Here is a 24,388-nt window from a genome sequence, read left to right as displayed (position 1 = left end):
ATGTCTGGGGGGCGGCTAGGTGGCGTAGTGGATAAAGCACCGGCCTTGGAGTCAGGAGTACCTGGGTTCAAATGTGACCTCAGACACTTAATAATTACCTAGCTGTGTGGCCTTGGGCCACATCTGCCTAGTAAAAAAAAACCTAAAAAACAAAACAAAAAAACAAAAAAATGTCTGGGTTATACTCTTGTATGAGTGTCTGTGAAACAACTTTAGAAATATTTCATCCTTAGAGAATCCCTGACTGCCAGCAGAGACCAGTATTTTTGGACTGAGTGAAAAGTTAGGGAAGGAGAGACTGATCTCTGACCTTGGGCACATGCTCTAAGTGTTTAAAGGAGGAGGGATTCCAATGCTCTGGGTGATGATAATATGGGAAGAAGAGTGATCTTGAGGGGAAAGGGGAGCTAAGGGAGGGGGCAATAGAGAGTTGATCAAAAATGAGATGACAAATATAAGAATCAAAGCATCTTTTTGGTCTAAAATTGATCTCCTTGTATTTATGGCAACCAATACCCTTCATGAAGGCAACCCATAACCCTCTCTAGTCATCGCATGAAAATCTGCTTTGAACCTCTTTTTCCTCCTTCCTCACCTCTTTTCCAGCATTTTTTCTCTGCAACTCCTCCCTGCCTTAGATCTAATCTATTCCTCCAGCTTTGATTTTAGTCCTCCCTAGTGGTTGAGTAGAAACTCTAAAAAGTTTCTAGTCACTTATTCAACATTTAATGAGCATTTATTCATTGCCTACCATGCACCAGACACACTATGCTAGGTGATTGAGACACTGTGACAGAAGAAAAGAAAGAAAGAAAGAAAGAAAGAAAGAAAGAAAGAAAGAAAGAAAGAAAGAAAGAAAGAAAGAAAGAAAGAGAGAAAGAAAGGAAGGAAGAAAGAAAGAAAGAAAGAAAGAAAGAGAATGAAGGAAGAAAGGAAGGAAGAGAAAAAAGGGAAAGAAAAAGAAAGGAAAGAAAGAAGAAAAGGAAGAAAATGAAGGAAGAAATAAAGGGAGAAAAACAAAAATGAAGAAGAGAAAGGAAGAAAAGGAGAGGAAAAAGAAAAAAAGAAAAATGAAAGAAAGAAGGAAGAAAGAAAAAAGTTAAGAGAAAGAAAAGTGAAAGAAAAAAGTTAAGAAAAATAAAGGAAGTGGGGTGGCTAGGTGTCGTAGTGGATAAAGCACCAGCCCTGGAGTCAGGAGTACTTGGGTTCAAATCCGGTCTCAGACACTTAATTACCTAGCTGTGTGGCCTTGGGCAAGCCACTTAACCCCATTTGCCTTGCAAAAACCTAAAAAAAAATTTAAAAAAAGGAAGAAAAAATGAAGAAAGAGAAAGAAAAAGAAAAAGGGAAGAATAAATAAAAAAGGAAAGAAGGGAGAAATGAAAGAAGGAAAAAGAAAAGGAAACAATGAAGGAAGAGAAAGAGAAAATGGGAAAGAAGGAAGAAAAAGAAAGAAGGAATCATTCTCTTCAAAATGTTATATTTTTATTGGGGAGTGGGGTAATAACATGAACACAAATAAATTTAAAAAAAGGCAAAATACAAAGATGATAGAAAGCAATTTCAGGATAAGAAGGTACTATCCATGGAGACATAAGATTAGTTAAAAGACATGTTATTCTATGTGACACTGGGGAAGTCACTTAACCCCACTGTCTTGCAAAAAAAAAAAAGACGTCATTGCTCTAAGAGCTGAGTCTTGAAGGAAGCTACAGATTGTCAGGTATGAGAAGGCAGTGTATTCCAGGTATGAGAGAAACAACCTGTACAAAAGCACAAAGATGGGAGATGGAATATCATATATGGGGAATGGTCAACAAGCCAATTTATAAAGGACTCTAAATAACAAAGAAGGGTTTTTATTTCAACCTAAAGGAATCTGGGAGCCCCAAACTGTATATATACATGTGTATGTCTGTTCAGGTAAGTCCCACCCCCTATCCCCCAGTAAAATATAAACTTGGAAGCAGACACTGTTTCATTTTTACCTTTCTGTTTCCTCTAATGTGCAAATTTAAGAGATGTTTGGTGAAATGAACTGAGTTGAGTATAGAACATATTTGTATGTTCAGTCTGGACATTTGGGGCTTGGTGTTGACACATATATGAATATGCATATATACATGTGTACTTGTATATGTCCATGAGTATAAAGACATTTGAAGTGTGTGATCACCTCACACATATCCTGGGAAGAGAGCTGCTCCTCTTCTCACTCCTGCTAACAGAGCCACATTCAGCAAAATCTAGGTCAAGGGAAGAGGAAGACATACTAGGGTCGTTTCCTTCTTTCTCTATGTTGGCACCTATTGTCTCTAAACAGCTGTCCTGCTCAGTTCCTAGATTTCTCTCACAGATTTATACCCATTTGAAAGTGCACACGATGTAGACATTCTGAGGGATATGGGATTGAATTAGATCACTGCAAAAGGGAGACAGGAAAAACATTAGGAATTGACAAAGTGGAGTTACCTGCATTCTAAACCAGGCTCTGTCCTTAACTGACTGCATGATGGAATAAATCATAACTTTTCCTTGGCCTCAGTTCCCTCATCCCATCAAATAAAAGGGTTAGATTCTGTGATCTACAAAGCATCTGTCAGATATGAAATGTCATGGAACTAGGACTCTACTTTAGCCTCTAGGGCAGACAGTCTGGATGAGAGAGGGATGAGATATGAAGGGAAGGGAACTTTGGCAGAGGAAAGACAAAGTTATATCCCCTCAAGAGTGACAAACTCCAGGTTTAGAGTAGGAAGAATTACTTCCATGTGGCCTAGGGTCCCCTGCCTTTCTCCCTCCTCTTTTTTGGAGGCAATCAAGGTTAAGTGACTTGCCCAGGGCCACACAGTTAATAAGCATCTAGGACCAGGTTTGAACTCTGACTCCATGGTCATGCTCTATCCACTACACCACCTCTCTCCCTCCTCTTTCATAAGCTTCTAGAATCCTTCCTAGGATCCTATGAAACTTGAAAGTTCTCTGTTTCCAGGTTTCCCGGTTCCATACTTTTTTCATTTTATGATGCTAAGTTCTATGTATCTGTAATCCTGTATTCAAGATTCTTTCCTAACTAAGCACTTCTAATTTTGAGTCACCAGCTCAGTCAATAAGAGGCAGGCAGTGCTGGTAACCTCTCTGTGACTCATGATGACAACCCTTGGTGGGGAAGGGGTAGGAAATGTGGAGAGAGGGGGTGAACTGGTTTGTCTCTAGGAGAGCTGATCCCCCTGGGCCAAAAAGGATTACTTAAAGAAAAAGTAATATGTGTGAGCAAGGTCTTTTCTTTTTCTTTTTTGGCTATTGTTTTTGTTTGTTTTTGATGGGTCTATCTGTAAACCTGTATGAATGAGTGTCAGTTTGAATATGTTTGAGATTGTGAACGACAGTCAGGTTGATGTATCTGTGTGACTGATTGTGTTTGCCTATATGTGTTTTTGTTTTCACTGACTCTGGATGCGAATAATCATTTGGGCATCATGCCCAGTTAGCTTTACCTATGAACTTTCAGTCTTACTTCCTAGCCATCCTTGGAGCCAGATATTCCTTCCCTCAGCTTAGACTTTGGACACAATTCTCTCTGACCCTGCAAGTTCCCTTAAATCACTGCCAGGGTCTTTGATTAGGGTTCCTGAGTGATGGGGATAAGAGCTTTTCTTCCTCACTCTTTGATCCCAGGGGCACGTGAGGTAACTATTTTCCTAGGTCATTATTTTGATTGAGGTCTGTGACTCACCTAAGATCTGTATCGTGGCTCAGTTTCCCATTTATGAAATTTGTGTGTCAGTTGCTGTGGGTGGTTGGGTGAGCCATTTTCCTTAGAAGGCCCCAGGGCTCCCCTTTCCTGTCATATTGACGATTCAGAATCAGATTAAGATCAATGATCCCATTTCCAAGCAAGGTTCTCAAATTCTTTAAAGCAAGAGGTTTTTAACTTTTACACATGCCATGGACCCCTTTGATGGTCTGATGAAGCCTATTTACCCCTTCTTAGAATAATTTTTTTTCTGCAAGGCAAATGGGGTTAAGTGGCTTGCCCAAGGCCACACAGCTAGGTAATTATTAAGTGTCTGAGACAGGATTTGAACCCAGGAACTCCTGACTCCAGGGCCAGTACTTTATCCACTGCACCACCTAGTCACCCCTAGAATAATGTTTTGAAGTGAATAAAATACATAAGATTATGAAGGAAATCAATTATATTGAGATAGTTACCAAAGTACATATTCTTTAAAGTTAATTATCATCAAGTTTAAAAATGTCTCTTTAAAGGTATAGTCAATCTATTACCTAGGAACTAGGTGAAAACTCACTGGAAAAAGGTCTTTTTTTGTTTGTTTTTTTTAACATGGCAGTGGGGTTAAGTGACTTGCCTGAGGTCACACAGTTAGACAATTGTTGAATGTCTGAGGCTGGATTTAAACTTAGGTCCTTCCTGACTTCAGGGTCAGTGCTCTATCCACTGCACCACCTGGCTGCCCTGTCTTTTTTGTTCTTTTTAGAACAATACTTCCATATGAGGACACTACCCCCTGGATAGATCTGGGGGTGTATATGGAGCACATATGAATATGTACAATGTGAACTATATGTCTTAGCATGCATAGATAGTTACATTGAACATGTTTGCTTGGGAACTTTAACAGATCTTTGATCTTATTCCCGGCACTTCCTCTCCCCAAAGAAATCACCTCCTCCTATGCAATTCTTGTTCACATTTTTACACAAATCATCCAGGACAATGGTTGTCAAGCTCAAATAGAAACTGCAGTCAATTATCCCTACAAAAGCATCCCCACAGGCTGCATTTTGACATAGTTTCAAAGTGTAATTTTATCTATGTTTACCATATTTTTATTTTGTTGAATATTTCTCAATTATATCCCTTCCATATCACAGGGGCTGGAGCACAGCACCCCTGTGATCTGGAAAAATCTGTGTGAAATTTTTTGGCCTTCCCTTCATACCAGAGAAGAAGTTTGAATTATTATGATAGTAAAAGATAAAATGTGTTGATATGATACAATATTATACATATATTTCATGTATTTCTGGGTTTTTAAAATATTTTCTATGTTGTCTGCTGACCTTCATGTGTCATTTGTAGCTTTCAGAAACTCCCAAAATATTCCCATTTAATTTCTTATGTCTATCCAAGATATATTGAAAAGAGGACAGGGAAAGTCTCCAAATGGGAGGGATAACTATATTTTTAATCAGGTTCCAATAGCAGGCACTCCTTACTCTCTTAGCATCTTGGGCACAGAATATACAGTATGCACAAATATAGTCATACAGAACATGGAAGATGGAACATAGAAATCACAGAATCCTAGAAGCAGAGTATCTCTCACTGTTGGAAGGGAGCTCTGAGGTTCAAAGTTTCCCTGAACAGAAATCTCTTTTACAACATATCTCATAAGTATTCCTTTAACTTCCATTCCAAGACCCCCAGTGATCAGAACTCTCTCTCTCTGGCTTATTTAAATTTTTTGAACAGTTCTAATTGTTACCAAGTCTTTCCTTATATGATTTCTTCTTTTCTGGTGCCCATTCACCCTCAGGAGTGAGTCACTAGCAAGGGCTTCTATGAGAGGAAGTGTCCTACTCTTTAAATTTGGAAGTTTCAACTTCTTTCTCAACTGGAAAAAAAAGTGTTGGATTTGAAGTCAAAAGGTTTCGAGTTCAAACACTAACTGTGCTGGTAGGTGATATTGAGCAAATCTAGTCACGTCTCAGAACTCAGTGTCCTTGCCTGCAAAAAATGGACTAGATGAGCTCCGAGGCTCCTTTCAGCTATGATATTGTGGACTTTGAGTTGCTGATTCTAGCTCTGTCCTATCTTGCAGAATATCAGTCAACGAGCATTAAGAGCCTACCATGTGCCAGACATTGTGCTAGGAGAGCTGGGAATATAAAGAAAGACAAAAACAGCTCCTTCTGGCATGGAGATCATAATCTGATGAGGCGAGAAACAAATAACTAGGTACTTAGAAAATCTACATGGAGTGGATGGGAAGTAATTTCTGAAGTGAAGTGGAGGTAGGGAGGTGAGAAAACGTCTGCTGCAGAAGGTGGGTTTCAAACTTTCTTGAAGAAAAATCAGAAAAAGGGGCGGCTAGGTGGCGCAGTGGATAAAGCACCGGCCCTGGAGTCAGGAGTACCTGGGTTCAAATCCGATCTCAAACACTTAATTACCTAGCCGTGTGGCCTTGGGCAAGCCACTTAACCCCATTTGCCTTGCAAAAACCTAAAAAAAAAGTCAGAAAAAATAAGAGGCAAATCTTAGGAGAGAACATAGGACCCAGGGGCACACGGCCATACAGAACATACAATTTCCACAGCATATGTGATCTCCTCGTGTGGCACTGTTTAGAGTATATGATTGATTGTTTAGTTGAAAAACATAGTATCCAAGACTTTTAGAGCTGGAGGTCCCTAGTCCAATCTCCTCATTTTAGCAGATGCGAAACCCGAGGTTCAGAGAACTTTGCTCCCTTCCAACGCAATCCGCCTTCTTGCCCTTCCTCCTAAGCCCCCCAAATCCCTCCCCGCCACGCTTTCCCCCCTTCACCTGCTTTCCCGGTTGCCTTGGATCCTCGGCTCAAATCCCATCTTCAGACTTTTCGCCCTGGTCCTCCTATTCCACCCGGCTCTCCACCTCTCCCTTCTCCCTCCCCACAGCGAGTGTCTTCCCTTTGAAATTACTTCCATCAACAATGAAGAGACTTCGGTGGGGGGGGGGGGGGGGGAAATTGTAGCATTCAGAGCCTTGCAAAAAATGATGGGTACATATTACTATTGTATATGATTGGAAAACAAAATGTTAAAATGTTAAAAAAAAGAAATTTTTCCATCGACTGTCAACATATATAGACACTGACATAATAGTCAGCATATTGTTTCCCCCGTTGGAATATCGGCTGCAGAAAAACAAGAATATTTTTGCTCTTCTTTGTGTTAGCATCAGTGTTTGTTGACTTAGTGGAGAAAGACTGGCTTCTAAGGAAAAGGGGAGAGGGGCCAGAGGCGGTGTGGAGGAGGGGGCTCAGTACTCGGTGGTTGCCTAGCTTCACCTCTCTCCAAAATCCCAAAGCCGGTTACCCAATGGAGGAGGGGGACAGGGGCGGGGAGGGCGAGGGTCTCCTCCCATTTCAGTTGCAGACGAGGTGGGTCACATCCTGAAACTACTTGGGACATTTTCTAAGGGAGGAAAAAAATTGGTCCACAGAGTGGGGGTCTCGCGCAGTGGGTGGAGCTGGCGCCTCCCCGGGAGCCTCTAGCCGGCGCGCCCCTCTCCGCCTCTGGGGCCAGGGCTGGGGCTGGGCGGGCCGGGAAGCCGAGCCTCCCTATAAAGGGGCCAGCCAGCCGGCAGGGCCCCGCAGCGCCGCAGCCCAGGGTGCGCTCCCGGCCCCTCTGACACCTGCGGCTCCGGCTCCCACGCGCACTCCACTCTCCCCCACCGGGTCTTGCCCCACCATCCCGCGTCCCCACTCGGAACCATGGGTCGTCAGAAGGAGCTGGTGTCGCGCTGCGGGGAGCTGCTGCGGATTCGGTACCGGCTGCTGCGCCAGGCTCTCGCTGAATGTCTCGGGACGCTGATATTGGTGGTAAGGGGAGGCCCGGGACCGGAGGAAGCGCGGGAGGGGCCGGGCCTCCTTGGGGCCAGAATTCTACCCCTTCCCTCCCCAGGTCCCCAGAGCCATCCCACCTAGTCCCTTCATTGCCCTCTCTGTTTTTTCTACTCCAACCCCCAGACAGCCCTGTCCTTTCCATTGGCAACCTCTCCATCAGGGACTAAGAAGGACAGGGCCCACCTGGGGGAGCGCTGCTAAGGGCTCCCCTTGAAGCCTTGAACTCCCACACCTTCCACCTGACCCCTCATCTCCTGAAATCCTGGCTCTAACCAGCTTCAAGGTGGGAAGGGCCAAGTGTCCGCGACTTTTGCCAGGAAGGAATGGGGTTGAGACGGCTGGTTGGGAATTATTAAGACAACAGCGTCTGGTCCCTAATGAATAATTAAACTTAGAAAAGTCCAAAAGTTACACCGAATAAAAGATATTGTGATCTGGAATCAGTGGAGGGTTGGGGCTCCTTGAGGGATTAGTCTCGAGGATCTGGGGATGACTGGCTTGCGGATGTTAGCCTGAGCTGGGTCCTTGTAGATAGGAGGGCGAGCACTGAGGAAGTGCCCTTAAGTTTACGGAGCTGGCAAGAGGAGTGACTGAGAACTGGAGTTTCCTAGGCTTGAGTCTTGCCTCTCTCACTCATCTCTGTGACCAGTCACATAATCTCCCTAGGTCTCGATTTTCCTAAGTGTTAAATAAGGGAGGTGGATTAGATAGAGTCTGTGATCCCTGCCACCTAGAGAGCTGAACTCATCTGGTGAAGAGAAAAATGAAATTACCCTCACTTTATTCGTGATTGTTCTTGGTAACTTCCACTACCTTTACTTTCTTCCTCTTTTATTCTTCTATGGCTCGCTTATTTTTACTCTATGTCATGGTAGCTGGTTATTCTTGGTTTTATTGTTATTTTTGATTGTAGTTGCTCTTAATTATACTTAGTTACTCTGTTACATTTATTCTTAGTTATCTTGTTTATATTGTATACGTCTCTATTTTCCTCTTCCAGTTACTGCTCTTATAACTCTTTCATTCCCCTTGGAGCTATGTTAAGTGCTCTGTGCAAACAGTAACCAAAATAAAAGGGTTGGGGGAGGCTAGGTTGCCTAGTGGATAGAGCACCGGCCTTGGAGTCAGGAGTACCTGGGTCCAAATCAGTCTCAGACACTTAATAATTACCTAGCTGTGTGGCCTTGGGCAAGCCACTTAACCCCATTGCCTTGCAAAAACTTGCAAAAACTTGGTGGATGTTTGGGTGGGATACCATGGTTGGAGGTTGGAGTGAATATGGGTGGAGCAGGGCAAGGGTTAAGGGGCTAGGTCAAGGTGAAGCTGAACAGGTGTGTGTGTGTGTGTGTGTGTGTGTGTGTGTGTGTGTGTATCTATGTGTGGTTAGAATGGGGAGTGTCTCATTATTATCTATTGCCCTAGGATCTCTGCTTGATGAAGGGCAGTGATCAGTTTGTTGGAGGCAGTTAGAAAAGGGTTTATAGATATATGGGGAGGCCTGACCAATGAAAACACAACTTCAAGATAAAACGCTTGATTTGGAAAGAGGGAAAGACAAGGAGAGAATGCCCTTTGCCACTATCCCCTTTGCCCTAAAGTAGACTGGTTGGCAAGGCTCTATCAGCCCTCTGGAAACATCTATAGCCATCCTATCTGCAGGTAGTTTATATCCAGGCAAGATGGTGCCTCAGTTGGTAGAAAAGAAGGCCAGGATATGGGGTGGGATTTGAAGACAGAGGTTCCCTGTATCATCGTTGTTTTGACATAATTATGTCAAAGCAAGACAGCTCTATTTTTTGGCAAGATAAAAAGACAGAAATTTAAGGTGGAATCTGGGAACAGAACTAGATCCCAGTGTCTCTTCTCTCTCTCTGCCTGCCTCAACCCATCCCATGCCTACATGCATTGAGGTGTTAGAGAAGAAAAGGTTGGGAGTAGAACTCAGTGGTCTTGAGAATCTATTTCTAATCAATTCATGGATTCATTCCCCATTCCCACCCCCCACATCTTAAAAATGACATTTTTAAAATTTAGAAGGAAATGGGGATGGTTCTATTTTTGAAGGAAACCTTTGCCCCATCCTCCTGCTCTTCACTGTGAAATGAGAAGAAACTAAGCAGAATCATTGAAGATTCTTGGCATGGGAAAGTACTCTGCCTATCCCGCTAAGGGATTAGAGAAATAATCTCACTGTATACTGACTAGGGGGATTGGGGTGTGGTGTTTGTGGAGGTGCCTTTCAAGTGCATGTGGATATGGGTATTGGTGTGCCAGTGAAAGCTAAATGAGTTTAATGTCTCAATGGGTAGAAACTTTGGGAGAGAGGGGATGGGGATGACTCAGGAGCACTGGGGATAGGATGAGGGGAGACGGGGTAGCCCTGGGTGCCTTAGGGTTAAGTATCATGGAGGTTTGAAGGTCTCTATGGTTCATGTAGGTGGGGGAAATCTTGCAACTAGAGAGACTGAGTGAGGTTAAATGTCCAGAAGAGAGAAAACTTAAAAAAAAACTGGAGGAGTGTTGCTGAGAACTAGACAGGCCCCCAACCCCATTTGTCTCCTGACAAGAGGGAGAAGGGGCCAGTAGAGAAAGATAGGGTGATAGGCCAAAATGACCTCCAGGGCGAGGAAGAGGAAAATTAGTCATCCCCACTCTGTTCCCTAGTCTCTAGAATTAAACCAGATCTCAAACAACTGGCGAATAGAATGGAGGCTGGATCCTGGTCTAGGTCAGAACACAAGGGTCCCAGGGTTAGGCAAGCTTTCCCTGATGGCTTTACTCCAACTTTTGTTCTTTGCCCTTTTCTGTCATTTCATACCTTTGGTCTTTACCTACTTATCTTTTTATTCAAATGGGGTGGAATTACCTGATACTTTATTGGCACTTCCCTTTTTAAATAGTCTTTCTGACTCTGGATTTTCTTCCTTATCACTCTTCTCTATTTCTCTCTCAAAAGTTTGTTAAATTGAATTTGCATTAAAGATTCTCCAAGTGTTTTTGTCCTCCCCCCATCTCTCCTGTCTTTTCACTATCCTCCTCTCCTTTAGCCTTGATATCACTTGAAAAATAAATCTTTGCCTTCCTTTTCCTTCTCTCCAGAGAGAGAGATTAATTAAGGCTCTTCACACCTCAGTTGGGCAAGGATTCAAATCAAGTAAACATTTATCCATTTTTCACCTCCCCCTCACTTACCCTCTTGGTCCTCAGCCATGTGAGGTGGGGGGAAGGGGAGAGAAGTGGAGAGACAGAGATTAAACAATAAAATCAGTCTTAAATGCCAGCTCAAGATAACAATATAAGAAGTTGAAAGGGCTTAAGGAATTCAGTGCCTAATGAGCGGCATTAAAGGCTTGTAGGAACTCACAGAGGGAAAAGATATTAACTAGGACTTGTTAGGGCATGGGATGTGTGTGTATGTGTGTGTGTGTGTGTGTGTGTGTGTGTGTGTGTGTGTGTGTTGGTGGGGAGGGGAGAAGTCAGAATTTTGTTTTGAGAATCCTATATTACTACCTTGTGCCTGCAACTGAGTCTGGAGGTTGCACATTTGTGTGGAGAGGATTTTTGTTGTTCCAGAACTATAATATAATCAATGTACTCAATTCCTCCCTGAAGGAAACTCCTTCCGATAACGCATATGTGTAACTGTCCTGAAATTTATAGTCTACTAGTTGGATGAGACCCAGAGATCCTAACCCCAGATTAATCCACTATCTTGGCCTTTCCCCTGTCTTCCTTTTTGTCTGTCTCATCAGAGGAAGCAAGGCTTGTAAGTGACTCCAATTTTATTCTGATACCTTGGGCATCTTGATTCCATATGTTGTAATTATCCAGGGCTGATGGATCGTACTTGGAGATGGAGGGACAATGAGAAGAGGATGAAGGAGGAAAGACCCAAATTAGATGTTTATAGTTAGATCATTTTGATTCCTTGAGAATTTAGGAATTTAGTAGATCACTGGGTCTTACAATGTTTGTCTTTCATTCCGAAGAAGACCACAACATCAGGGAGGTGATGCCATGACAAGCACATGATTGGATTTGAGTGAGGGGATGCTGTACTAAGTCACCAGCCTTACTTTCTCCTCCAGAGACATCTGGGCCCAGTGGCCAGATATGAATCTAGATAACTGGAGATGGCCTGGATGAGAGGCAATCAGGGTTAAGTAACTTGCCCAAGGTCACACAGCTAGTAAGTGTCAAAGGCTGGATTTTAACTCCCATCCTCCTAATTCCAAAGCCAGTGCTCTCTCTACTGTGCCATCTAACTGCCCTACTGGATCTTATAGGAAAAGTAGGAAAGGAAGAATTGAAATCATCAAGATCTTGTAGGGAATTTTCTGAGGTGGGAGGCCCTAATAAACTGTCATTATCAGAAATGAAATATGTATTATGTCAGAGAACTGAAAGCTAAAGGATATAAGAACCCTTGTATAAAAGAACCCTGGAATGAAATCATTGTAATCCCCTCAAATTTCCGATTTTCAAATCATTTTCCACATGGTCTTGTATCACTTAATATAATATTGTAAGACTGATAGGGAGGAGATTGGTACCCCAAATTCACAGATGAGGAAATTTCTAACTTCAAGAGGTTAAAGGATGTTCCCAAGATCATACAATGATTGAACCAGAGCTATAACTCAGCCTCATGATTCCTAGTTCATTGCTCTTTATACTTGTCCATAGCTGCTTTTCAAATGATTTCTTTCAGGCTATATTATGTTATTATTTTGTAGAAGGGAGGTCCTCCACTGAGAGCAGGAAGGAAATTGGTTAGGTGTGTCTATGAGCATAAATGAAGCATATTTGTAAGCATAAATGGGTATCTATTTTGGTAGCATTGACTAGAAGCTCCCATGCCATATCAATGATCCTGAATCTTACTCCATATTTCTCCATCACAGATGTTTGGCTGTGGCTCTGTGGCCCAGGTTGTGCTGAGCAGAGGAACCCACGGTGGCTTTCTTACCATCAACCTGGCTTTTGGCTTTGCAGTCACACTTGGTATCCTTATTGCTGGCCAAGTGTCTGGTATGTCTCCTCCCTCTTAATGTTCTGTTTTTTGTAGGTTTCTTTACTTGACCTCTAGAATGCTTCCCCTTAGATACTGGATGCACCCTAACCTGTGGGCCCGTTCCCCAGAGTAAAGGTTTCTATCATGTATTTTAGAAACCTAGAATTGAAATATTCTAACCTTTATAGGATATCTTTCCATAGAATCTCTGAAAAGATGTCTTCCTGACTCTGATGGAAAGTCCCCTCTCCTTTTCTGTTTAAAGAATATATTCTTGGGGCGGCTAGGTGGCGTCAAATCTGGTCTCAGACACTTAATAATTACCTAGCTGTGTGGCCTTGGGCAAGCCACTTAACCCCATTTGCCTTGTAAAAAACCTAAAAAAAAAAAAAGAATATATTCTTGGGGCAGCTAGGTGGCACAGTGGATAGAGCACTGTTCCTAGAGTCAGGAGGCCCTGAGTTCAAATCCAGCCTCAGACACTTAATAATTACCTAGTTGTGTGACCCTGGGAAAGTTACAACTCCATTACCTTAAATAAAAAAAAGTAAAGATAAAATAAAAAAAGAATATATTCTTCTCTATATCAAGTTGAAACCTGCCTCTTTACAGTTTTGATCAATTGTCCTAGCCTCCTAGGTGAAAGCTTAAGGGTCAGGACGTTAACTAGGAATAAGATATTAAATGTCTAGCTCCTCTCCTGTTTTACCCTCCCTATCTTTGTCTGAATGGTGTCTTCTCTCTATCCAGGGGCCCATCTGAATCCAGCTGTGACCTTTGCCATGTGCTTCCTGGCAAGAGAGCCCTGGATCAAGTTGCCTATCTATGCATTGGCCCAGACACTGGGGGCCTTTCTAGGAGCTGGGATTGTCTTTGGGCTGTATTATGGTGAGGACTCACAAGAATTCTGAAATCATCTCCCCTATTTTAGTGTTCTACTTTTTATACAACACACCCTTAATTCCTTACCTTCCCCTTTTTAATTCCTCTTCCTTGCTCCTTTTTCCCTCCATTCCCCCAATCCTTAGTCACTGACATATCCTGCCACCATAGTGGCCAGGTGCTGATGGGGGGCTGCTCCACCCTCCAGCCACTTGAGTACATGACTCACTGGCTCCTGAAGAGGTGAACAAAGGAGCAGTAGAGGGGAGAGATAAACAAGTTGGGTAACACCAGAGATTGGTTACTCAACACCTGACCCTCTCTCCCCACCCTCCCCCCCATATAAGGTGGTTATTTTAAAAATTATTTTATGTTACCTGAGTGGAACAACATAAATTTCCTACTTTAACTGGGTTGCATATACACTTGAATAGATCATGGAATGGATGAGCCAGCACATCCTGATGGAGCATTCTCCTTAACCCTTGCTCAATGACAATGGTCCTCCAGGGTATGTTAGGAATATCTTTTCCTCACTCTTTGGAAGCCTATGCTGAGGATATGTGTATGAGATTTATAGGAGGGCAAATTTTATCTGGGAAATTTGACAGCTTCTCCCCACCTCTCACCTTTCCCACCTTTCTGTGACTCACAGAAGGTAAGATGGGCTCAGTGGAAAGGGGTAAAGATTCCTGTTTCCCTACTCTGATCCCCTTGCATAGTGGGGAGTTGGTGGTGTTCCATCCTCATCCTTTGCCTCTGGTTTGATCTTTCTTCAGATGCAATTTGGGCCTTTGCTGATAATGAACTTTTTGTCTCTGGTCCCAATGGCACTGCTGGCATATTTGCCACCTATCCTTCTGGCCACTTGGACATGGTCAATGGCTTCTTTGACCAGGTAAGATGCTTTGGGGTGAGGTCCTCAGTCTCATTATGCCTTCCCTTCAACCTTCTTTAAGAAAGACAGAAGGAGAAGGTTCTGTCTCCACTGCAGCAAATTCAACCTAACTGGGGGGAAATAAGATTTAAATAAGATAAAGGATGAAGCAGGGTAATACAAATCTGTAGCTCCAATTTCAAGAGTGGGGATACTTCAGCCAGTCAGGGATGCTTCCTTGAGGATGTAGATCTTGTGTTCAACCTCCAATAAGTTTTGAAGAAGTGAAGAGGAAAGAAAAAATTTGAGGAAGTGGAAAAGGCTTTGTAGACAGCCAGGGGAGTGAGATCGGGGACTTAAAGGTTAGGGAGACCTTGGATTTGTTGTGGCTCCAGAGCTTTTTCTCAATCTTGATTCTTCCATCCTAGTTCATTGGCACAGCATCCCTCATCGTCTGTGTGTTGGCTATTGTGGATCCCCACAACAATCCAGTTCCTCGAGGTCTGGAAGCCTTTACTGTTGGATTTGTGGTCCTAGTCATTGGTACATCCATGGGCTTCAACTCTGGTTATGCTGTTAACCCAGCTCGAGATTTTGGTCCCCGCCTCTTCACTGCCATTGCCGGTTGGGGTTCTGAGGTCTTCACGTAAGTGATAGATGCCCTGCTACTCCCCTACTTTAGCTCCTATTTCCAGCTTCCAAACTGGTTCCCCTCTTTGGACTTTTCATGTTTTCGATCCTCCCTCTAAAGAGCCATGAGGGCAATATCCAATGTCCTTTAGATTACCTTTAAATATATACTTATACCTTATTATGACCTTGGTAAGTTGGTGTGTCTGGGCCATGCTAGGGATCTCACACAAATTTACCCTTTTTCTTTCTCTCCAGAACGGGTCGATACTGGTGGTGGGTCCCCATTGTCTCACCGCTTCTTGGTTCTATATGTGGAGTTTTAGTCTATCAGCTCATGATCGGGTTTCACCTGGAGACTCCACCTCCTTCTACCGAACAGGAGAATGTCAAGCTGGCTCATGTGAAACACAAAGAACAAATCTGAGTTGGGAGTTTCAGCTTCTTTTTCCTTTTGGATTCCCTCCCACTCCTTCCCCTAGGAACTAACACTGATAGGACTGTGCCAGAGATATACCCCCAAAGCAGCCATAGCCTCCACCTCTCTGGTCCCTATCCCTCCGACTCCTCTGGCCCTGGGAGACCCTTTCCTGAGGTTTATATTTAGCTGTAATGCTATAAAAAAAAAGCCCCTTCAAACCTTTCTCCACTCTAGGGGGTTAATGAATCCTTGGAAATCATGGTCAGTATGGATTTACAATGGATGTTGGACTTAAGCCCTGCCCTGCCAGACCTGAAGTAGGATATTTGCCAGAAATAATAAACCACTTTGAGTTCTTAGAAGGTTCTCTAGAGGGAAAAGAGAGGGGAAGGCAATAGTTAGAAGCTCAGCAAATGTGTAAAAAGGGGTTCAGATATGTGAACAAAGCATAGGTATGAAGGTAGTTACAGATTTTACAGGCATTTTAATTTTAGCCTTGGGAAAATCCCAGATTCATTCATTCATTCATTCATTCATTCATTCATTCCAGATATGAGTGGGACTCAAATGAAAGAGATTATCAATAGAGACATATAAGTTGTATGAGAGTGCAAATGTAAGGAAAGTGTGAAGTGTGTGTATGTGTGTGTGTGTGTGTGTGTGGTATATGAGTGATTACAGATGAATGTCAACTTAGATGACTTTAAGGAGGGGGGTACATATAGATGGCTATATCCTAGAAAGGAGACCTAGAAGGATAAGATCTTACTAGACTTTGGGGAAGAGGTATTAAGAAGAGCTGAAGAATCTCTTAAGAGAGCCATTAATTTGCCTGGGGGGGTGTTGGGGAGGAGACTCACAATTTGAGGTTCAGAGCTCTTGCACATGGGCAGAAGCCATTTGCATGTCCCCAACCTGAGCTATAACCTGAGAGGGTGGGTGCTAAGTATAGGTATATATTTCATTTTGGCAGATGTTACAGATGGGGTTGGGGGACTTCCTTCCCAGACTCATGCCCCTTGTTCCTTGTTCCTGGGTATTCTCATTCTTTCAGGGCATTCCCAGGATGGGTTAAATGAGGGTGTCTGTTCCTTAAATACTCCTTATTCACTGTGTGGATATCCCCACCCCAATATACTCTTTCTTGTATTTTTTAAAATAAAGACATTTACACAGAAAGCTTATTGATTACCGTTGGTTTTTTCTTCCAATCACCTGTTTTTTGGAGGCAATTGTTAAGTGACACAGCTATTAAGTGTATGAGACCAGATTTGAATTCAGGTCCTCCTGACTCCAGGGCAGGTCCTCTATTCACTGCACAGCCTAGCTGCCTCCCTTTCCTGTTCACTTGGTGACATGTAAAACACATTCAAGTTGAGTTCTTCTCTCTTGCCTTACAGATCTTTACAAGAATGGGGCATGGGGTGGAGAAAAACAATAGAAACACAATTTTCAATACATATAATACATATAAATAAACTATGATAGAATATTTATGATGTATGTATGGATGAATGTAAAGCACTTTGTAAATTTTTAAGAGACATAAATATCAGTTCTTTTATCATTTTCCCCATATTCATCAAAAATCTTTGGGTGCCCAACCCTACAGTTCAATCTCTGTGACTGACTGTGATCCCTTTTGGGGTTCTCTTGGAAAAATACTAGAATGATTTGTCATTTCCTTCTTCAGTTTATTTTATATGGGGAAACTGAGGCAAAAAGATAAGTGACTTGCTCAGGGTCACACAGGTAGTGTCTGAGTTCAGATTTGAACTGAGATCTTCTTGACTACAGGGCTGGCACTCTATACCCTGGGTGACCTAGCTGCCCAGCCCTAAGGGTGCTGATAATAGCATCTATGATGCTTTAAAGTTTACAAAATATTTTGCAATTATTTTATCCTTTCAATAAATGTGGATAGCTATTATTATTATTCCCATTTTATAGAAGAGGAAAAGATTTGTAAATGAGAGATTAAGTTGATTGGTTCTTGTCCTTCCTTTATCAAAGAAGACTAAAATGACATCACTTTTAGAGACAAGTTACAGTGTGTCTGACTATGGTTGATCAGATCAATATGGGCTCCGAATGCTCTTTTGCAGGTTCAGCACAAATAGTTCATTCATGTGAATACCTGGAATAGTTACCCTATACTTACTCATCTCCTATTTCCTTTGAGCTGCTTCAATTCTACTTTACTAAGAGCAGAATAAAATAGTCTTTTGGCAAGTCTATGATTGGCATTCGAACAACCCAGCCAATTCATTAGTTGTACTCTCTGTAGTATGTTTGAAACTCTGCAGTTTAGAGATTAAGTAACTTGCCCAGAGCCACATGGTCAGGCTTCAAACTCAAACCATCCTAACTCCAAGACCAGAGCTCTGTATAACCTGCCACTCTTTGAGAAATCCAAGGTATGTTGAGGTCAGTGGATTTCCTTTTATGATTCACATTTTCTTTGCCCTAAACCTCATTTTCTATAGTTGAATTTCTCCCAGGTTCACTATAGTTTAGCCCCCAAACCTGAACTTCAAAGTGGCAGAACTATCAACTAAGGGTCCTGAAAAACATTTTAGTATCCACTTGATAACTCATAATAACTCATAGTAACTGTGTGAAGTATCAATATCTTCATTTTCTAGATGAAGAAGCAAACTCGGAAATTTAGGCAAGGAGCTGGATATGGAATATCTGCTCCTCTGAATCCTTTTTACTTTTCTGCTCCTTGTATGTGTGATTTTCATGTATTAAAATCTAAATTCTTTGTGGGCAGAGGAACTATCTTTTTGTTGCAGCATTTATTACAAAAGTAAATGTATAACAAATTCTTAATTTAGAGTCTAAGGGCCTGTGTTCAAGTCCTGATTCTGTTGTTTGCTGTTATTTGGTCTCCCCCCTCCATTTATCTCTCTGGGTTTCAGTTTCTTCCTCCATAAAATAAAGCGATTTTATTAGATAGTTTCTAAGAGCCCAAAAGTGTGAGAACCATTTGGAGGTTCAGCTCTATTCCATAATAGGTGAAACTTCTACCCCAACCTCAGTTTCCTTACCTGTAAAATGAGGAGGCTGAACTAGATTATCTCATAGTTCCCTTTCAGCAATCTATGATCCTATGACCTCTCTCCCCTCCCCCAGAAATAAACAAACCAAACATCTGAAGTTGTAGATCACATGTTTTCCTTCTTTATTTCTCATTTTCTCCTTTCCTGGTTTTTCTCTAGAGTTTCACTGGAAACAAAAGAAGAGGGAGGGGGGAGGTTCCGAGGGGTGGGAGGAGTGTTTTTAACTCCATGAGAACCAGAAGTGGTTCTGCCTAGTGGAGGTGAACCCATCTGGGTCTCACAGAACAGTAAGTGGAAACTAGAACCCAAGTCTTCCCAGTTCTCAGTTTTGCTTCAGGGGAGGGAGGGGACAGGGTGGTTACTCCATACCCTGATTCCCATGCTCCCACTCACCCCCAGGGGTGGGCCTGGAATGCTCAGAGAGGGAATCCAGCCAACCTAAGTGTTCCTTTCCAAGAGCCCTAGGGGAAGGGTGGAAAGAGAGAGACTTGGAAGGGCACAAAACTAGCATGCCCTTCATAGTAAGAGTTTCAGAGCCATATGATAAGGCCCTCTAAAGCTCTCAATTCAAAGTCCCTGTTCATTTGTTCTCAGAATCCCAAAATTGATATCTGGAAGGGACCTCAATGCCTGTTCCACTCAGTCCTTTCTATAACAACATGGCTCAAAGGCAAGGGTGCCAAACTCGGAAGTCACTGAGATGGGGGTCCAAACACTGGTTCTGAGTTGTTTCATCTCTCTTGACCTCTATGTCCTCAACTGTAAAAAGAGGAGGCTGGAGTAAGTCCTAGAGTTAGAGCTAGAATCCTTTGTTCTCACCAGCCTCAGTTTCCAATTAATTCCCAGGATCTTGTGACTTTACAGAACAGTCCATTCCACTTTTGTACAATTCTAATTTTTAAAAAGGCAACATGATATAGTGGAAATCATAAGAAAACCTGTATCATGGGTACTTGTATCACCTCATTTCTTTGATTCTTCCTTTTTTATTTTTTGTCTTTTTTACCAGAGTCTGACATATAAGTAATAACAATAGCTAGAATTTATATAGTACTTTACGGTTTGTAAAATGCAATACAAAACTTTGATTCTCACAACAACCCTGGGAAACAGGTGCTATTGTTACCCGCCCCCCCTTATTCAGAAGAAGAAACTGGCAGACAAAAGTTAAAGGATTTGTCCAGGATCATGCAAGCTATTAAGTGTCTGAGGCAGGATTTGTGCTCATGTCTTTCTGATTCCACATCCAACACTCTATCTTCTGGGCCATCTAACTGCTTCCACAAGTCTGGAGAAGGGAAGAATTTCATACTTGTTTAGTTGACTTGGCTTGCTCTACCTACATCTTATGGTTGTTGTGAGAAGGTCATATTGTAAACATGAAAGCACTTATGTAAGTTATAATTATTAGACAACCTTTATAAAGAACCTCAATCTGTCCTGCCTCAAACTCATTCTAGACTATTTTGTTTGAATCTTTCCTTTGTCCTCATTACTCCTGACCTTGTAGTGTTGTTTCTGTACATCACAGTAAAAAAGCTGCTTCAGGGCAGGATTGGTCATTTTTATCTATCAGCCTACCAGCTTGCCTGTTAAATGGATGAACTTCTACCACTTGATTCTTATCATTGTCTTGACATAATCTAGGGGTTCAGGTTTGGGATTAGAATGAAATGAAAGATTTGTAAAACATCTGGCAGTTAACCAAAGGGAGTATATGTAATCATAGCATGGGGAGGATATTTAGAAAGGAGATAAATGCTGATTTAGGTAATAAACTCAGTCCCCCTCATCTCCATGCCCAAATTTGACTATTCCATCAATCAATAAACATTTAAGCACCTACTATGTGCTAGATCTCAACTAGGCAAAAATAACAAATGAAATAACCCCTATTTGCAGAGAACTTGCATTCTAATGGGGAAAACAGTAAACATATGCACATATATGTGTTATATATGACATATATATGCAGATGTAGATTGATTATAAAATAAATACAAGGAATTTTTGGAAAAACTGTAGAAGGTAAATGACCAGGACAAGGCTAAAGATGGAGTACTGTGTAAGAGGAACAGAGAGAGAAGGGCTGGTTGACTGATTTGAATTAAATGAGGTTGGAAAACTAGGTTAGGATCATTTTATAAAGGGTTTTAAAAGCTACATAAGGTGTTTATATTTTGTCTCAAAGACATCAGATTTGCTTGCATAGGGGAGTAATGTGATCATACCTGTGTGTAAGGAAAATTTCTTTGTCAGTAGAATGAAGAATGATTTGGGGGGTGGCTAGGTGGTGCAGTGGATAGAGCACCAGCCCTGGAGTCAGGGATATTTGAGTTCAAATTTGGCTTCAGACACCTAATAATTACCTAGCTGTGTGGCCTTGGGCAAGCCACTTAACCCCATTGCCTAGCAAAAAATAATAATAAAAAAAGAATGAATTGGAATGGTGAGGGATGGAATGGGAGGTCCAAAGATCAATTAGGAGCCCCTTACAATAATTCAGGTGAGAGGTGATAAGGGTATGAATTAAGGTGGTAGCTATTTGAGTAGAGAAAAGGGGTCTAATGTGAGGAGATGCTGGGAATTTGAAACTTGATTGCATATGTGAAGTTAAGGAAAATGGAGAGGCAGAGATAAAGTAGAGGTCACAAAGAATGGTGGTGCTTATGACAGAAATAGGAAAATTTGAAAGAGGGGAGGGTTTGAATTGAATTCAGTTTAGACATGAAAATTTTGAGATGTCTCTGGTACATTCAGTTTGGAATATTCAGTGGGTCATCCAGTGATGAGGTACTGAAACTCAGGATAGAGTCTTGGCCTGGATGTATAGATTTATGAGTCATCTGTATAAGGATGATAGGGCTGATGGGCTCCAAGAGAGTAAATGAAGAAAGAGAAGGACCCTGAGAATGTTACCTCACAGTTAAACTGGATGATGAACCAGCCAAGGAGATCCAGGAGATAATAACAAATGAAAACTTAGAGAAGCAAGAATATCCAAGAGGAGAGAGTGATCAGCAGAGGCTGGTGTAATAGAGAGATCAGGAAGGGTGAGGACTGAATGGCAGTAGGGATATCCCTCAGATCTAAAGTACATTAACTCTCCTTGTGAGCTGACCCATTTAAGCCATAGGATTTGAGACTTAATCTCCTGGATCAATCACATCTTGAGACAATCTCCTTACCTTTTAAGGGAAAAGTAACCTAACTTTGTGTCAGGGCCTTAGGAAAAACTAACCCAGCCTTAGTAAATATTGTTTGTAGCACACTCTCTATTCTTGTTTCCTACTCCTAGCTCATACCTGCTCCTCTCCTCCCACCACACCCATGCCCTCCCACATGTCTTGGTTAAGCTAAACCCTACCTTGCCAGAAAGTCTTGTAACTATATGTAGCCCTGGGTCCCTGGGCGCCCAGCCTGAATAGTACTGCTGTGGAGACGAGAGGCAAAAGCAGCTGCTATCCCAAAACTCAACAATTCATAATGTCTTTTGAAATTGGCTCTCTGCATTTTTGCAGAATGCTGGCAAAGAGAAGCCAGAAGGCCATATTTCATCCTCCATTTTGGGTCATAAAGGCAGGCAGAACTGAGTGATGCATGCAGTCTCTGGATTCCTCTCTCTCTTATCTCCAGCTTTTCTCCTTGGTGGGCTATGGTTGCTGAATGGAGTGATCAAGGATATGAAATGGCAGAGAATGCTAAGAGCTGAGAGGTGTTGAGACAAAAAAAAGTACCATGGAGGGCTTTCTCCTATCTCCATTTACCTCTCAACTCAACTGGATTCTCAACTCAACTGGATAGGAGAGGGGGGAGAGTTAAAGAAAGGAAAATATAATTCTACCCATCAATGAACTGTTTCATTGGATCATTACTGTTTACTTTCCTTTTATTGCTATCATTGTGCATCTGGTAGGAGTGGGAGGGTCAGGTGACATAGGGTGGCATGAACAAAAAAGTAAAAAAACCCAGCAACTACTACATTTTTGTCTGATAGGCTTGATGTTGGTTTGAGTAGAGAATAGGGAAGAGGTTTGGATCTCTATTGAGGGGCAAGAGACAGGCGAAAGAGCAGGAACTGACTATTTGAAAGTGCTTAATGTAATGAAAATATATTGAAACCATCCCTCTAAGCAAGCCCAAGTTTCAATAAATAGAAGAACCTAGAAGGAGAGACATATACTTATATACATTACATTTGTATAATAAGTATCTCTACACATATGTACATGTGTGTGCCTATACCCATATATAAATACATACCTACTAAATACAAAGTAGAGATGAGCCTTCTACCCTCTGCCTCTGTGGCCCAAATGCCACAGTACATTAAGTTGCCTGTTACCATTGGGGCTCCCTGATTACTCTACCAGGTCAAGGGCTATCGCCCTGCACCAAGATGTTAGTGCTGCCCACCCTTTCTGGGTTGTGTTGACCCTCACCCATGCCTGGGTCTGAGCATTACATTGGGTGCTATCACTGCTCTCTTGTTCCGACACAGTTGTTGCTGAGGCCTGAACTCTACTTTTCTATTGTGTGCTTGGTGCTGTCCCTATGCCAGAGCCTTAGCACTACCACTGAACCACCCCATCCTGGGATAGTGGACCTGCCTGCCTTACTGTACTGGGTCTGGTGCTTCCCTATTGTTCTGGGTGGGAAGGGCTTAGGTAGCACATGGTACCATGGGGAATAGTGCCACAAACCCTGACTGGTGCACCATGTTGATGAGGACAGGAACAGCCAGCCACACAGGGTGGCTCAGGCAATGCTGAAGTAAACTGGTCTGTCTTGGGCTCCTCCTTTTGTCAATGACCAAGCTCTTTGATGCAAGGAGATCTTCTTGTTTTCAGTCAATCCCAATGAAGGGGCTCTTGAAACACAAGACTCAGACCAAGATTAGGAATATATATTCATCTCTGCTTAGGCCACACAACCCAAAAGGCCAGGGATCAGGGAGATTTTCTGGGGTCTGAGTTCTCTAAGGGTGCCTCACTGGAAGCTCTAGACAATGGAAGCTGTCCCCTTTTAAACTTGCCCCCTTTAAAATTACCCCAATCCCTTCCATGACTGAGTTGCATTTGGCACATTTGTTCATATTCCCAATTCTGAAAAGGTCTTTGAGCTTCTGGGGAGAATCTAGCATTATCCTTTCAAGTGCTCTTCTCTTACCTAATATTTTGTAACAAAACATCCTAACAAAGTCCACCGGACAGAGTTCCCAGTGATCTCTGAAATGTCATATTGAAAGTTATTAAATTTTTCTTTAGCACAATTCTTATTTCTTGTTTGTTTATTCATTTTTTCAACATAGTTCTTCAAAAATTACAATGGGAGGGAGAAATATCATCCCAAAATAAAAGAAATATTTAAAGTCAGTCAATATAAATTTATATTTAGTATCTTGAGGACACAGTTATTAAAGATAAATAACGCCTTCACATCTATCTCTGGTTGCCAAAAGCTAGTAGACAGGCTTACTCTAATCTCACTGTGACAGTGCTTTATAGTTATTGGCAATGTGAGAGGCACACCACAAGTTTTAAAAAAAAATGGAGGCATGAGCAGCTAGTTGGCTTAGTAGATAGAGCATCGGCCTTGGAGACAGTAGGAACTGAAACACTAGTTGTGTGAGACACTGGGCAAATCACCCTTTAAACTCAGGTCATTTGGATCCAATACTATCAATTATCAACAAATCTAACAATAGACCAGATCTGAGATTAGAATAAATTGAGACATTTATAGAATCTGACAAGTAGCAAAAGAAAATTTACAGGGCAGCTAGGTGGCACAGTGGATAGAGCACCGGCCCTGAAGTCAGGAGTACCTGGGTTCAAATCTGTCCTTAGACACTTAATAATTACC

General features: G+C 42.1%; 1 protein-coding gene across 1 annotated transcript; it reads left to right on the top strand.

Moving 5' to 3' along the window:
- The first annotated feature begins 7,393 nt into the window (after positions 1-7,393).
- AQP3 (aquaporin 3 (Gill blood group)) lies at positions 7,394-16,637 on the top strand. Its single transcript, XM_074200565.1, has 6 exons — positions 7,394-7,610; positions 12,539-12,665; positions 13,399-13,536; positions 14,310-14,428; positions 14,836-15,053; positions 15,296-16,637. Exons 1-6 carry the CDS (start codon positions 7,503-7,505, stop codon positions 15,462-15,464), a joined length of 879 nt encoding a protein of 292 aa, XP_074056666.1. The 5' UTR covers positions 7,394-7,502; the 3' UTR covers positions 15,465-16,637.
- The last annotated feature ends 7,751 nt before the right edge of the window (positions 16,638-24,388 follow it).

This window comes from Macrotis lagotis, chromosome X, assembly GCF_037893015.1.
Source record: "Macrotis lagotis isolate mMagLag1 chromosome X, bilby.v1.9.chrom.fasta, whole genome shotgun sequence".
Lineage (NCBI taxonomy): Eukaryota > Metazoa > Chordata > Mammalia > Peramelemorphia > Peramelidae > Macrotis > Macrotis lagotis.
This window is presented reverse-complemented; position numbering and strand designations above follow the sequence as displayed.

Bases quoted from the DNA above. Each gene is read 5' to 3' on its own strand.
- AQP3 (XM_074200565.1), top strand. From the start codon at position 7,503: ATGGGTCGTCAGAAGGAGCTGGTGTCGCGCTGCGGGGAGCTGCTGCGG. The intron at 14,429-14,835 runs GTAAGATGCTTT...CTTCCATCCTAG, and splicing joins TCAATGGCTTCTTTGACCAG to TTCATTGGCACAGCATCCCT. The intron at 15,054-15,295 runs GTAAGTGATAGA...CTTTCTCTCCAG, and splicing joins TGGGGTTCTGAGGTCTTCAC to AACGGGTCGATACTGGTGGT.